Below are 14,957 nucleotides of genomic sequence, written 5' to 3'. Positions count from 1 at the left end.
CTATGTGAGCACCAAGAATAACCAAACAAGTAACAATTTCCCCAAGTGGGACTTGCTATCTCACACCTCTAGGCCTTTGCACATGACACTCCTGGTTTCTGGAATGCTTTTTCCTCACTTCTTTCCTTGGAAACTCTTTTCCACCTTTCAAAGCCCAGGTTAAAGGCTTTCTGTAGGCCTTCTCTGACCCTCAATTCATTAGTCACCTCCTCCTTTGTGCCATCAGAACCTCAGCATCCTCTTCTAGACATTTCTTATAATTACTTTGCAAGTATTTCTTTTCATGCCTGTCACCCCTAACAGACTTGTCAGGTAAGAAACATGTCTTATCTTGCTGTCCCAGCTTGTGAAGCCCAGAAGTACTCAACAAATATTTGATAAATAAAGACCATGAAGCTGGGAAGTATGACTTCAGGAGGAAGTGACCTCCCTTCCAGCTGATAACCAAGCAAAGGGGACAGAGATGAAGGGAAAAACGAAAGCTTTAAGAGAAATGAAGATTTTCAGATCAAAAGCAGTAGACTAAGTTCAAAAGCTTTGAAGGGTAATCAGAAAAAAGTGAGGAAAAAAACGGCTAGAAAGCAGATGAGAAGTGTAAGTGGTGAAAAGATCCAACCTGAGGCCTGGTGTCCAAGAAAGGGAAATTGCAGTGAATGGTAGACCAGGGGAGTGTTTGAGAGGCAAAAGGTCTCTATTAACTCAATGGTGAGATCTAGAAATTCCAAGCAAAGAGAACTTAACTTTCTCAATTGAATGGGAGAGGCAAAAGTTTCTAGCTTGATCTGACATTAGAAGCAGAAACAGAATGATGATGAGAGGCAGAAAAAAGGAATATGAATTAAAAGACACGATAAAGAGGTTCTGAATTAAATCCAGGAGCCTGCCAAGTCAGCTTCAGGAAGCTTGAGACAGGAAGTTTCACCCTAGAATTACAGTGGACTTGAGACACACAAGGAAGGACTAGTTTCCATGGGGCACCTTCCATCCTTTATTACGACCAGTGTTCAAAATGACACTAGGCATCACACTCACTCTTACGGTTCAAACATACATTTATTTATGAATGTCTCCTATGAAGCACCCTCGACAAGGGCAAAATACCGCATTTGTGCTCATGTCTTCTGATTTCCAGACCAGTGTCTCTCCATTATGAGAAACCAGGTTCTAATTCTTCTGGGGAGAAAACAGTTTCTGCATGCTGTGGAATGAGGAAGTGCGAGTATTTGAGATTTACCAAATCTTAGTGTTTTGAACCTACCAAGCACTATAGAATAAATGACGGAATGCATGCACAAATGAATGACTATTACTATGGGAATTTCTAGGATTTTGTAGAGAAAACCAGTTAAATGTGTCATAAATAGCACAGTATAGTAAAATAGCATTGAAATCACATAGATGGGGCTTTGAATCCCATCTGGCCACCGACTAGCAATGAGGCCTTACTGAAGTCTCTTAAGCAGTCCTCACTTACAAAATGAGCCTCATAATCCTTATTCACAGGGTTGTTAACAAACAACTTGCTGGGAGGAGATTCTAGAGCAGAGCACTGTGACCATGCCTAGTACTCTTGACTAATCCTCCCTCCCATTTCCTGCCTTTTCCCTCACCTCCCACACTGAGGCTCCTGAATCTCCATGAACATTCACCACCAATAGGTTTGATTACAGCCAGAATATGAAGATCAGCCCCATCAAGGGGCAAATAAGTCCTCTCTGGAAGCTCACTGTCAGTTTCTAGGCTCCATTATTTCCTTCCACCACCCCCCAAATATTGATGTGCTAATTCCACTGCTCCCTAACTCACAGAGCTGGACTGGGAAAAGAAATTTCTTTACAGTTTCTCCTTAAACTCTATTGCATTAATTCTTAACTTTGTAATTCTTCCCCAAATCCTTATTCACACTCCAATTTCCTAGGTAACAAAAAAGGGGCAGAAGTCAAAGGACTTCAATTAGCAGTGGTTGAGGCTGGATAACCAACCACAGGCATTGTTCCCAGTACAACGCTTTGTACTTGACCACGCCACCTTTCTTCTCTGCTACCTATTCAGGCTATACCTGGGAAATCACATTATCCTAGCCTTTGTAGGATAAATAAAACCAGCGAAGGAGGCAGCTGCTAAATAAAAGTGTTGTTTTCTGTTTGTTTTATTTCGTCAGGGTTTTTGTTTGTTTGTTTTTTGACAGAGTTAAGTGTGGGGTTTTGTTCATTAGGTGATTACTAAGAATAACCTCCTTTCCCAGCTCTGTTCTCTGTTAATGAGATTAGCCTAACTTGACCAAGCCATTGGATTCCCCTAATTTTTTAAGGGGAGGAGGGGCAGAGGGAGAGGGAAAGAGAGAATCTCAAGCAGGCTCCACACCCAGCATGGAACCCGACATGGGGCTGGATCTCACAACCCTGAGATAATGACCTGAGCCGAAATCAAGAGTTGGACGCTTAATTGACTGAGCCACCTAGGCGCCCTTGGACTCTCCTAATTATTAATAGAGATTAGTTGGTTCTCAGCTTATTCCATGACATACAATATAAATTCATGCTCCAAAGAATAAGGAATACAGTGTCAGAAACATCTGCCTTTTTATAACGTGATAGTTAATGGCATGGGTTTTGGAGTTAGTCCTAAATTAGAATCCAAGCTTTACCACTTCCTAGCTGCATGACCTAAGGCAAATTTCTCAACTCATGAATTTCAGTTTCCTCACTGGTAAATATTTCCTCACTGGCACATAATAATTGTAACTACCTTACAGAGTTGACTGAGGGTTAAATGAAATTTTAACCTAAGCACTTAGGATAATATGGTCCATGGTAAACACTGAATAAATACAGCTGTTGCTGCTACTGTCAAGAACAGTCTGTTGACTTCTGTGAAGCTATGAACCTAGAGCTAGGTGAGCACAGATATCAAGATGGGAGATGCTGAATGTGTGTAGTGCAGAATGGGCAAAATTGCACAGGAATGCTAGGATAGGTAATTATAAGTTCAATAGTGGCAGTGCCTGGGTGTGCCCATCACGGCACAAACCCTTATGCACCTCCTGGAAATCAGAAAATGGAGGGTAACCATGTGTACATATGTGCAGGTATAATGGGAACCCTGGGACTCTAAGCTAAGGGTGGAGTTAGACAACTGGAGAGGACAGGACTGGAAATTTCAAGGAAAGGCCAGTTTATTGGACCTTTAAGGAAAATAAGAATGAAGAGTTAGAGAGAAAGTTGAAAATTCCAGTCTCTGCTTTAGCTCTATAAACTTCACACTGTAGGATGAATGCCACCCAATTCTTGAGCCTGCCCTGACCATGCCTATTAGGAATCCCATTCCCATTGAAGGGTGGGATCTAGAATTGCTCTTCTGGCCCTAACCCTGAATTCCAGGTGAGGGCTTGGATTCCTTAAACCCACTAAGCAGCATCTCTTTCCCTTAACCTGTGTTTATCTTGAACTGTTTCCTCCTGATTCGCAAACCATTTGCCCAACTGGGACTGAGCTCCAGCCTGCTTGCCTGGGCCATGATACCAGCCCCTTCTCCAGAGGATTTGGTATTGTTTTCTATATCCCTTACACATGACTGAACCAAATCTAAAACTGATGTGGCTAACCACCCCACTTCAAAAAACACATCTCATGGAACCTCCATTCCTACCTCCAGATCAGGCCCCTCAGAGATCGTGCATAATTTGGGTGAAAACTAAGATGGACAAGCCCACATGCACTCTGAGATCTGGCCTGGGAACACCCTCCCTCTGGTTCCCATTTCCAAGAGATCTGCCCTGGGGTGAGGTTAGGGTCCTGAGCATTGATTCTACTTCCTACAGTTTTTTCTATTTCACCACTTGTCAGATGCCAAAACCTAGTACTTCTTATGCTGGGGTGTATATAGGCTAATAAGAATATTTTTGTATGCCCGGTAAACAAAAATATTCAGCCTCTTTGTGGTGTTCATCTGTGCATTTGATCTAAGAAATCTTATTCCTTCCCATAGTTCCAACTATCATTATGTCTCAGACCCTCAACTCTCTGAAGCCTCATCTGCATGTTTCAACAGATACTTCAAATTCAACATGTCTAACCCCAGTCATAAGATCTTTTCCCCTGCTCCTTGCTTATAAAGCAATCCTTCCCGCCCCCCTCTAGCTCCTTTGCCAGTATATCCCCATCCTATCACCAGATCGAAATCATAGCTTTGATGATTTCCTCTCTGTCCCCGAATACATTTGGTTGGTCACTAAATCTCAACATCTCCCAAATTTGACCCTTCCTTATTTCCATTGCCACCTCCTTAAATTAGGTTTCTATTCCTTCTACTAGATATTAATTATGAAATGTTTGCTATGTGTCAGAAATTGCGTTAAGCATTATTCATGAATCTTAATGAATCTTAATGAATTTTTTCAAAAAATTCTATAAAATAGGTACTATTATCATACTCATTTTATAGATGAAGAACCTGGATCTCAGAGAATGTATGTTCAGGCATGAACCCAGGCTGACTGGCTGCAAAGCTCTTAACCATAACTTTACATAGGCCTTCATTACCTCCTCAGTCTTACAATAGCCTCCTAAGTGGCCTCTGTACTTCCAGCCCAGTACATTCTCCACACTTTTTATCTAGAATTTTTTTTAACATATCTAATCATGTCCATCCCGTGCTTTAAGGCCTCCACTGATTTCCAAGATAAGATCCGAATGCCTAGACATGGCATATAAGGTCTTCCCTGTGATTTGGCCCCCAAGCACACCCCAGACATATGAAAATCGTTTTCATTCTTTAACTATCAATCTCTTATTCCTTTCACCTGGAGAAACACAAGAGCATGTAACTGAAGGAGGCCCTGGCAGCCAGAGAGAGAGAAGCACTGAGTGTGGGTCCTGCAAGGCTGGGACTCTGAGTCCAGGCACCTGTGACACTGTAAGGGACTTCTGTGTCAGTGCTCTTATAAAGAGATTTACAGAGGTGAGGAAAGAATCTGCGTTTCATCCTACAAACGAAAGCGAGTATTGTAGAACACCGGAGAGAAACGGTTAGGGAAGAGAGCAAAAGACAGAAAAAGAAGTGCAGCAAGGTAAGGGATCATCCTGTATAGATGGCATCCATAAAAATTAGGATTCCTGATTGAAAGCTGCACCAGACAGCATATTGAAGGTCATGTGTGAAGACTGGAGATTATGTTCTCTTGTGCATTTGCAGAGGAGGGAATCCTCATTCTCAGACTCCCAGACAATTCCTATAGTTTTTACTGTGCCCTTGATGAACAGAGAAACTGCCCTTGACTATCTAATTCAAATTCAATCAAAAACATATTTTAAAACACTATGTTAAGTTTTGGGAAAAATCAATTGAAAGACCAGTCCCGGATCTTGAGAAATTGAATATAAATTTAATTTCTAACTCTAAGGTCCCTGAGGGCAGGGACCAGGATTTGGTTGACTCTGATCCCCAGTGCAGAGCAAAGCCACAGAATATGGGTGAAGCTCACACAATGTGGAATGAATCAAAGAATGAAAGAATAAATGAAGGAGTGAGTCTGAATGACCTTTCTTAGCAGGTTATTCCCAGTGCAGAGAATGGATTCTGACGAATAACTAGAAAAGCTGCCTAAAAGTAGAGTGTGAGTGACAGCTCAGAGAGTAGCCCCCAACTCAGCTAGTCACTAGGCCAAGGAAGATCAGCTCCAAGTGCAAACAATGCCTCCCTTCATGCGGCAAAATAAGGTCCTGCCCCAATTCTCATGTAAAAGAAAAGGATTCTACACACAAGGAACTGTGTTCTTGCAAGAATAACAAAAGCAGTATCTAAAGCAAAGCTGTTCTTATTTTAGCATTTTCATTTTTTTCCCCAAAGCAAGTTCCTTTTCCCCACTCCTCAACTGGTAAGCTATTCCTGCCGGCCAGCATCTTTGAGAGGGAGACCTATAAGCACAGCCCCATTTTATTTTATTTTATTTTAAATATTTTATTTATTTATTTGAGAGAGAGCACACACAAGCAAGGAGGAGGGGCAAGGATAGAGGGAGAAGCAGGCTCCCCGCTGAGCAGGGAGACGGACGTGGGACTCGATCCCAGGACCCTGAGATCATGACCTGAGCCGAAAGGCAGATGTTTAACTGACTAAGCCACCCAGGCACCCTGCACAGTCCCATTTTATAGAAACAAAGATTACTGTTGAAGGTCATGGAAAATCATCGTTGTAAAGATGGGCATCTTTAAAATTTTGTATACAGCTCATCCATCTTTTAAGTCTTAAAGTCCCAGAAGTGGGATTTTGACCTCAGAATACATGTTTCCCAGCATATCTTGGCCTTCAGATTCCTAAGGTTTCTCTTCATTCAGGATGACAATACAAATCTTCCTTTTCCTGCCTTCAAGTTAGATGATCTTTAAGAAATTTATCTTTTGTCTTCACACTTTTAACATATTGGCTCAGTTTCTTAAGACACTGCTTAGGGACAACTGATGGGCAGGTTTTCTAAATGTAGGAGATGAATATGAAGTATCCACACATCTCCTCTGGGTTTGGTCCATAGTCTAGATGAGGAAATAAAGCCTGTCCATCCCCCAGGAGCATTGTCAGGATGGGAGCAAAGTATTTGGAGAAATGTTGCCCTGCAGGCTCAAGGTTTAAAGGTAAAAAGAATGCAGATTGGATCTCCCCCCCCCCCCCCCGCAAAAAAATAGGAACCATTCGTCTTCCTGATATACCTGGGTTAAAAAATAAAATAAAAAGACTTTACAAAGAATCGTAGACATTCCCTTGGTATTTGCCTAATACCTAAGCCTGATTATCCAGCTTTCCCACTGGCTCTCTAAGTTAATCAGCTGCAAGTTCCTTTCCTACCTAAATTGGCCAGGATAAGCTTCTCTTGTTTGCTATCATGACACCTGATTGCTCGATCCATTTTATGGTTAGGGTGACAAGATGTACCATTTGGAGATTTTTTTTAAATATGACAGCATTCTTGTATATTTTCTCCCCAATAGTCCCCAAAGGCACCAATAGCTATGGTAAACACCAGTGCTGCCCTTGCCCAAGTAGGCTTTGCTCATGGCCTAGTTATTATTTGCTACCCATAACTCTGGTACTCTTGCACACTGAGCTTGCCATTCATTAAGCATATGTCCTGTGTGTCCAACTGAGCCATGCTTTCCCATTCTCAGCTGCCACTGTGCAGATAAAAGCCAGAAGCATATCTCTTTTCTGTCTCATTTGCTGTGTCTTCCAGAGATCTGAAATGAGCTCATGAGTAATGTCTAGCTGTCCTACCTACTGTTCCAATGGGACCAAAGCTGCACTAAAAGAGGTTAGTCCCTATCCTGCAAGGCAGATGTACTTTGGAAACTGTCCTGGTTCATTGGGTGGGTCAGCCTTCTGGGATGGACCAGCTCTTTGGACAGAGGAAACTCCCATAAGAAAGTTCTGATCAACCTCTACCACCTTGTTATCTGTGTTTCCCGTTTAGATCTCTCACCTGAGCTCCAGACCCAAATACATAACCTCATTCTCTGTGTGGATGTTACACAGCCACCTCCAATGTGTCACTCTATAGAAGGAGACACTAACTGTCCCCTTCCATTAGGAAAGGAACTTCCCAGTCTTAATACAGCCAGCCAACCCAACTAAGTACTACGTTTCCTAGCTTCTCTGTAGCCAGTTGTGACCATATATTCAGGATGAAGGTACATGAGGAGAAGTGACACGTACAACTTCTAGGCCACCTTCCTAAAGGTGCATCACAAGCTGCATGCCCTGGCCCTCTGCTTTCCTTGCTCCAACGGGCTGAGAATGGCTCTCATGGGAGCAGTCTTGGCAGCCGCATGTTGGGAATGGTAGACTCACTACCAGGAGGTCTGGACTGTTAGAGGAGAGAGAAAGAAATTATTTTGTGTGACTTACTGTATTTTAGATTCTCTTTGTTACAGCACCTTAGACTGTACTTTAGTAAAATGCAAAATATTAAACCTTTATCTCCCTCCCTTACATGTTTCTCCTCCTGTATTAGTTCATGCCCATAAATGCCACCCCCAGCAATCCCAAGCCACAAACCTGAAGGTATGTTTGACACTCCTACCCCTTCAACCTGCACATCCAACCATGCTACCACTACTCCTCCATCTCCAGCTACTCGGCCCACCTCTCCCATCCCCACTGCACCCTGTGACTTTGGGCTCTCACTATGCCTTGTCTCTCTTTCCACAGGAGTCTCCCGGATAGTCTCTGCTGCAAGTTTGCCCACCTCTAACCCACTCTCCACACTGTGGTCCAAATGAGATTTCCAAAATGCACATCTGATCATGGCACACCTTTGCTCTGATCCTTTTAAAGACTCCTTCCAGCCACTTTAGGAGCACAAGGGACAACTGGCCCCCTTTCACAGAGGGCCACTCTCTTTCATTCCCCAACCATACTAAAATATTTGTAATTTTCAGAAATCACATCCTCCCTGATTCTTGGCTTTTGCACATGCTGTTCCCTATGTAAATTCCCCTTCTTCCATCCCACTTTCCCCCTAGCAATTCCTACGTATCCCTCCAAACTTGCTCAGCTATCACTCCCTCTAGAAGTTTCTTCTTGCTCTTACTGCAGTCACGGCACCCCAGAGAAGGACATCGCATTTGTCTGAGAATTTCCTATTTAGTTGTCTGTCTCTGTCATCAACAACAAACTCTCCCCTGCAGCCTTTTAAAGACTCTGCTACATAGTAAGTACTCGACACATTTGTCGAATGATTTAACCTAGTTAATAGATCATATTGGTTGTTCCCAATTAGTTTTCCCTCCGGACTCTTGCCTTGTTCCCTATAGGCAGAGTGCATTTAACACTCCAAAAACCCTGGGCTTTTCTGCATGACATGCATGCCATAAGACATGTCCAAGCAGAAGCTTAAAAGGCATGTGCATGCTTTGGCTCCGGTCACTCTAGGCCCTCCCGCTGCCCTCTTGAGCCCTCTGCCACAACAAAAGCACGCCCAGACAGTGGCTGATCCTTCATCCTGGGTCTCAGAATAAGAATAAACATTTGGAACTGAGCCAAGTCTACCAATTCTAGCCAATTCACAACTGACTTGCAGCTGACTTCAGCTCCCCTGTAATATGAGCAAGAACTAAATGTTGAGATTTGGAGGTTGCTCATTGCTGTATCAAAATGCTGACTAATATACCTATTTGGGGCTCACAGTTAGTATTGAGGGCCTACTGTATACCAAACATTGTGCTAGGAGTTTTACATAATTCCACTTTAATTATCACAACAACCCTGTAAGGTACACTAATTTCCCATTTTTAAAGCCAAAGAAAATAAGGTAAAATATTAAGCTAGTATTCAAATCCAGGTCAGTTTGAATCTCATCCCTCTCCCTGCACTGCCTCTGAGTCTGCCTCCTGATGAGCCAAGGGCATGGGAGGAGTGATGATGCAGGATCCCAGCCGAATGGAGGGTTCTACTCCTAATGCAGAGCACCACTTCCTGCAGGACGGTGGACACTGCAGGAGAACAGGGGAAGCAGCACGTTCTTCTGGGTTCTTCTTTGTTTCTGGGCCCATAAAGAACACGAGTCATCCAAAATGCCTTCTTTCACTTTCAGAGAGCCAAAAGCTATCTCGAAGACCAAAATGTTAAGCATACATATGCCACAGCTAACATCCTGTGTGGTTCCTGGGTGCACAGCACCAGCCCCTAGTCCCAGATGGGCTCTGAGATGCCAGCAGTGTCTGCTGTCACTGGGTCACATCCTCTGCTCTCCTGTGCCTCACTTCTCATTTACGCCTTTCCTTTAGATCTTAGAATTTAATTGGAAAATCTAAATGCTATTTTTTTCTCACTTTTCCCTGCAATATTTCCCTGAGTTCTATGAATTCTGAGCCTCACTACCCAGTGCCCCGTAACAGACACCAGGTATGTTTCACTTAAATCAAGAGTTCTACTTTGACCCACCGTAAGCAGAAAATAATATTTCCCTTGGATTCTGGCCCTTGACACAACCAAGTCATGTTAAGTCAGCGATACTGTTTCTTATTCTTTTAATCAATAAGATACCATGGACTTGGACAAGTTATGTATTCTCTGAGCCTTTGTCTTCGTACGTAGAAGGAGGTATTATCAGCCATTCTTGCTTAGAATGATCAAAAGGCATAATGTAGATGAAAGTCCTTTAACATACAGAAAAGCATTATAGCATATAAATAAGCAAGAACAACAACCACATCATACCTTTTTTTATATTCTTGATTGGGGAAAAAGAAGGCATAAAAGCTAAAATGTTGGAAGGCGTGAAAAGGTGAATTGAGACTAGAAGGGACATCCTGGGGCCATGTTGACTATAGTGGGATGCATCCCACCTGGTCCAAAGTGCTTGCCATCCTTTACCAGTCCCAGTATGACCACATTTCATCGTTCGGAGTGGACCCTTTCCTATCCACCAAGCCCTGAGTGCTATTCCATCTGTTCCTCTGAAAATCCTAACAACAGCTCTCCCTCCAGCTGGTGTCTTTCATTCCAATCATTAATGATCAGGGAAAGGCTGAAAAAAAGGGCTTTTCACTGGGTGAATTACAAAAGGAAGACTGGACCTGTCACTCTTTAGTTGTGACTTCCAACTCATCAAAATTAAATGGAGAAAAGATTCTAAACCATAGCATCTTAGAGCTGAAAGTGACTTCAGAAGTCATCTCATTCAACAGATTATGAGACCCAGATCCCATGGTTACATAGTCAGTCTATGGAGCAAGTAGGACTAGAAACCAATCCTTAACTCCCAGGTCAGGGTTCCTTCCACCAACCAAGTCCTGGTACTGACACTATGAACACTGTACTGAGCACTAAGTACTTGCACTAAGACTACAAGCATAGTATTGCACTAAGACTGCTACTAGTAATAATTCCAAGTCTGTAGAAACTAGCCAACCAGCAGAATCATGTGAGTCTAAAATCTAAAGAGGGATAACTGAGACAAGCCCCCTCCTCTGGTCCAGAGAGAAGCATCTGGCTGAGAGAAGGAGGGGAGTGGGGAGGGCTGTGATAGAGTGCTGAAAGAAGATGCTCTGGTAAGAGCAAGGTCTCTTCTGCAGGGGAAAGAAGAACAGAAGAGGGAGAGAAATTGAAAGGTATGCAGGACAGGGAAGGGGACAGTAGAAGTTGAGGTGTCAGCAGTCTCTGAAAGCGACTCTTCCTTCTCCAGGGCTAATATTAACGCTTTAACTCTCTGCATCCGAGCCTCTCGGCACACAGTCACCATGTATCCACCGGAATGCAAACCAGAACAGGTAACAAACACCCCTGGACACCTCCTCCCCCCGCCGCAGGCTGGGTTAGGAGCCACCGTGAAGCACCCCACAGCACTTGGTGCAGATCTCCCTTATTGCCTGGGCACAGGCTACTCCATCACTGTGTCCTGCCACCAGCCTGCGAGTGCTGGAAGGCAGGGCTGTGTCTTACTCATCTTATTAACCCCAGCACCATGCCTGGACGTGGTGGTAACTCAGCCACTGACGAGGCGTGAACACCTGTCTTCCCTCAGCCACCACCTCTCCTAGGAGTTCCCTTCAAGATGGCTCCAATCTCCACTTCAGGCTTGGCTTGGGGGTGCCCCCTCCATGCTCCCCTGGCCCCTGTGTGGCTCACAGCTCTCATCGGAAGACCTTCTGCTCCCAAACCAAAATCACCAGAAAACTCACTTGAGTCACTGACTCGACTGACAACCCTTGGAGGAGAAGGACTCTGTCTTTTCTCTCTCTTTATCCTCGGCACCTATCCTAACGCTTAGCAAGCCCAGGAATTTAATATGTGCCTGCAGAGTGGATGAATAGATGAATGAATAAAACCCAAAGGCTACCAAAAGAAATGCTAATAGAGCAAGCAATCTTCATCACAGCGAGACCCAGGAGTCTCCAGGAAAACGCATCGCCTGCTCCCGCCTGTGAGCGTGTTCGCCGAGGGGACCCAGCGCCAGGGTTTCTCACAGCCTCTCCCGCCAGGAAAGGAGGAGACGCCATCCGAATTCAGGAACAAAGACCGAGTGAACCCTCCTTCAGGTCCTACTGCCAGATGGCACCTGTTGCTCAAACAGCAGCTGAGAAGCATTGTGTTGGTTCAGAACAACAACAATTTATTACAGGAAGCAGCATCACAATGACAATAAGAAATCATGAGGCAGACTTTAGCAATGAAAGACAAGAAAGGAGCTGCCTGAGACCGAGGGGAAAAAAAACTAAAGGGTTGATTAGAAATTGCTCAGCCTGCATTAAAAGAGACAAACAGCGGAGGGCGAAGGGAGGACAGGAAGAGAAAGTGGGGGGAGGAGAAAGGGAGGGAGAAGGAGAATGAATGTGTCCCGTCCCTGCCCCCCTCCTCCCAGCTCTCTGACTCATTTTTAATCTGTCCTTCCCTTTCTCCCTCCCTTTGTACAACCCCCTCAAGAGAGAATTCATTGATTGGGCCGGACGGAAATTTCTTACCTTTCCTCTCATGGCTTTTCTGTGAACGATGAGTCTGAATCCATCTCATCCTTGACTGCTCCTCACCCACCCCCACCCCCTAGCCGCCATTGTTAGCTACTCTACTCTGCTGAGGCTGAGAGGCGGCTTGTCCAGCTGCACACCTGACAGCCTGAGGGGATGAGGGGGTAAGCAGAAGCTGGGAGCAGGGGATGCCCGCCATGCTCGATGGGATCTTGAGAGCCAGCCCCACGTGCAGAGCACAGAAGCCCAGCCATCAGACAGCTGAGCTGGCCCTCGTAACTGACCTGTTGCCTGCCACCAGGCTGGGGGCCACCTCTCCAGGTACGGAGCAAAGAAGACACGGACAAAGCAGCAACTCCCCTCAAAATAAACACAAAACAGAACCCCCTGCAATGAAAAAACCCCAGAGAGGCAGCTCAGAAGAGTGCAAATGGGACTGGCCTGGGGTTCAGAGAACTGGGTTCGAGTCCCGGCTCCATCTCACATTTGCTGTGTGCCTATCACTTCTCTGGGCCTCCATTTCTATAAACTGAGAGGGCTGGCCTAGATGGCCTGTGGCCCCTTCCAATGATGTGATTGCAGCTCATAAAAAGCTGTTAGCCATCTAGCAGGGCCATATGAACCCCTTCTGCTCCCACTCCCTGCAAATCCCTCAAGTGCTTTTCTTGGGCACACCCTGAGGTGTCTGGAAGAGCATCTCGGACTCAGAGCCCTCCTGCCCCAGGATGCCTAGTTGACATTAGGGAGGTGGTGATCCAGGCTTCAGGCCTAAGTTCCCTTCTAGTATGGTAACACAGAAGTAGAGGCAAATCAAGGACATTCAGAATCAGTGAGGGTGAAAGTGGAAGACACTGGGAGGCCAGGGGAGTGGGGAGACATGGATCAGCCAAACCCTGAAATTAGAGATGATTCATATTTGAATAATGTGGGAGGGATGAACTCAGAGCAGCGGAGAGAAGAGGCTAACTCTGCGGATAAGCCCTGCCCACCCCCATCCCCCAAACCTAAAGCCAGCATGGAGCAGAACCAGGGTTAGGGGTCCTTCATTTGAAAGAGGAAAAAACAAAACAAAACTGAGGCAATCAATAATCTTATTCCGAAGCTAAGGGAAATAGAGTTTTTGCTTTTCTTCTTATATACATTTACCCTATTTCAATGACTGCCTTAAATATTTTAAACTTCCTACTGACTTGATTTTTTCCAAATCTTCTGATTGGTGCCCCCAGAGGGGACAGAACTTCATTTTTGGAGGTGCTATTTTCTATTTCCTCTCCTGCCCTGCACTACCCTCACCCTGTCCTCAAAACCTTTCTGATCCCTTGTTCCTTTCCTCCATCACTCCGTCTGCACCTTGCTGGGAATCTTTGTCTCAGCCCCTTCCAAGCTACCGAACCTTCCTACCCATCCTCACCAGCACCCAAGCTGGGCTACTTTGTGAGTCCCCCAGGGCTAGCCACCCTGCCTGGCCACTGGCCCCTCAACCTCGCAGGACCCTCGGTTGAGGCAACGAGAGACTTTCCAGACCGCAGGCGGGTGGGGAGAAAGTTCACCACTAAAGGGAGGGGGAACCACGGAGTATCCAGCTAGCGGAAGTGACTTTAATGCTGAGGAGAAGCTCTACCTTCTGAATATCTCTGCAATTTATCTTTATTGGGGGAGGGGAGGCTGTTTATTTCGGGAGGAAGTTCTTCTCCGCTATGGGACCACTCCTCAAATGGTACCAAGCGAGAGAGAGCAGGGCCCTAAACTCCACAACCAATCAAGCCTCCGTCCCCATCTCCTTCCTCATCCCGCGCCCCACTGCACCCCGGAGCCACAGAGAGAATGCGGCTGGGTCTCCTGGCTTCTCTAGGGAAGGAATTAGGGAGACACTCCTCCACCCCTCACCTCCAGAAACCAGTTCTCTTAATTAATGTCTCCTCCGAGCTTTCTTTCTTCCTTTTTTTTTTTTTTCCCTAACCAGGCTCTTCCCAGGGCCCACAGCATCACAAACTCAGGGTAAGACCCAGAAGAACCGTTGTGTGGGTGAGGAAATGCCCAAACAATAGCCCAAGGAGTCAAACACCTGCATCTCGATCCGTCTCACTTGTAATGGGATTCTCCCCCCGCCTCCTCCATCACCCACCCCCCCCCCCACACACACGCACGCACACACAGAGCCCCTTCCCCCACGTAAGGCCGACCTGCTAAGCAGCTTTAAGCCCAGCCAGGGGGGAGATGGGGGTGGGGGTGGGGTGGGATATACATACACACCGAGGGGATATACATAAAGTTATTCGCGTGGGTAGAAAATGACTCCTACCTGTTAGCCAGAAGAGAGCGATCCGCGCCAGCACGACCCCGTCCATGTTCCCCAACTTCCCATTCAGATGAAGGAGTGGGCCGAGTGGGGACCGGCGGCAGCGTCCGGCTCGGGGTAACCAGGCGGCAGCGGCAGCGGCCGCGGCAGCGGCGGGGTGGCGGCCGCGCGCGCGAGCGGGCCCCCGGCGTCCCTGGGCGCCG

The 14,957-nt window shown here is 45.8% G+C and overlaps 1 protein-coding gene across 3 annotated transcripts in view; it reads right to left on the bottom strand.

Annotated features, from left to right (window-relative positions):
* ILDR2 (immunoglobulin like domain containing receptor 2) overlaps positions 1 to 14,861 on the bottom strand; it is a 55,489-nt gene extending 40,628 nt beyond the window's left edge. For all 3 annotated transcript variants that reach the window (XM_035010920.1, XM_035010921.1, XM_035010922.1), the window contains exon 1: positions 14,758 to 14,861. In XM_035010920.1, coding sequence (XP_034866811.1) covers positions 14,758 to 14,803 — 46 coding nt within the window. In that variant the 5' untranslated portion in view covers positions 14,804 to 14,861. The remainder of the gene's footprint in view (positions 1 to 14,757) is intronic.
* Between the last annotated feature and the right edge of the window lie 96 nt (positions 14,862 to 14,957).

Source organism: Mirounga leonina, unplaced genomic scaffold (genome assembly GCF_011800145.1).
Source record: "Mirounga leonina isolate KUSES-001 unplaced genomic scaffold, KU_Mleo_1.0 Mir_154, whole genome shotgun sequence".
Classification (NCBI taxonomy): domain Eukaryota; kingdom Metazoa; phylum Chordata; class Mammalia; order Carnivora; family Phocidae; genus Mirounga; species Mirounga leonina.
Note: the sequence above shows the minus strand (reverse complement) of the source record. Positions and strands in the feature narration are given on the sequence as shown.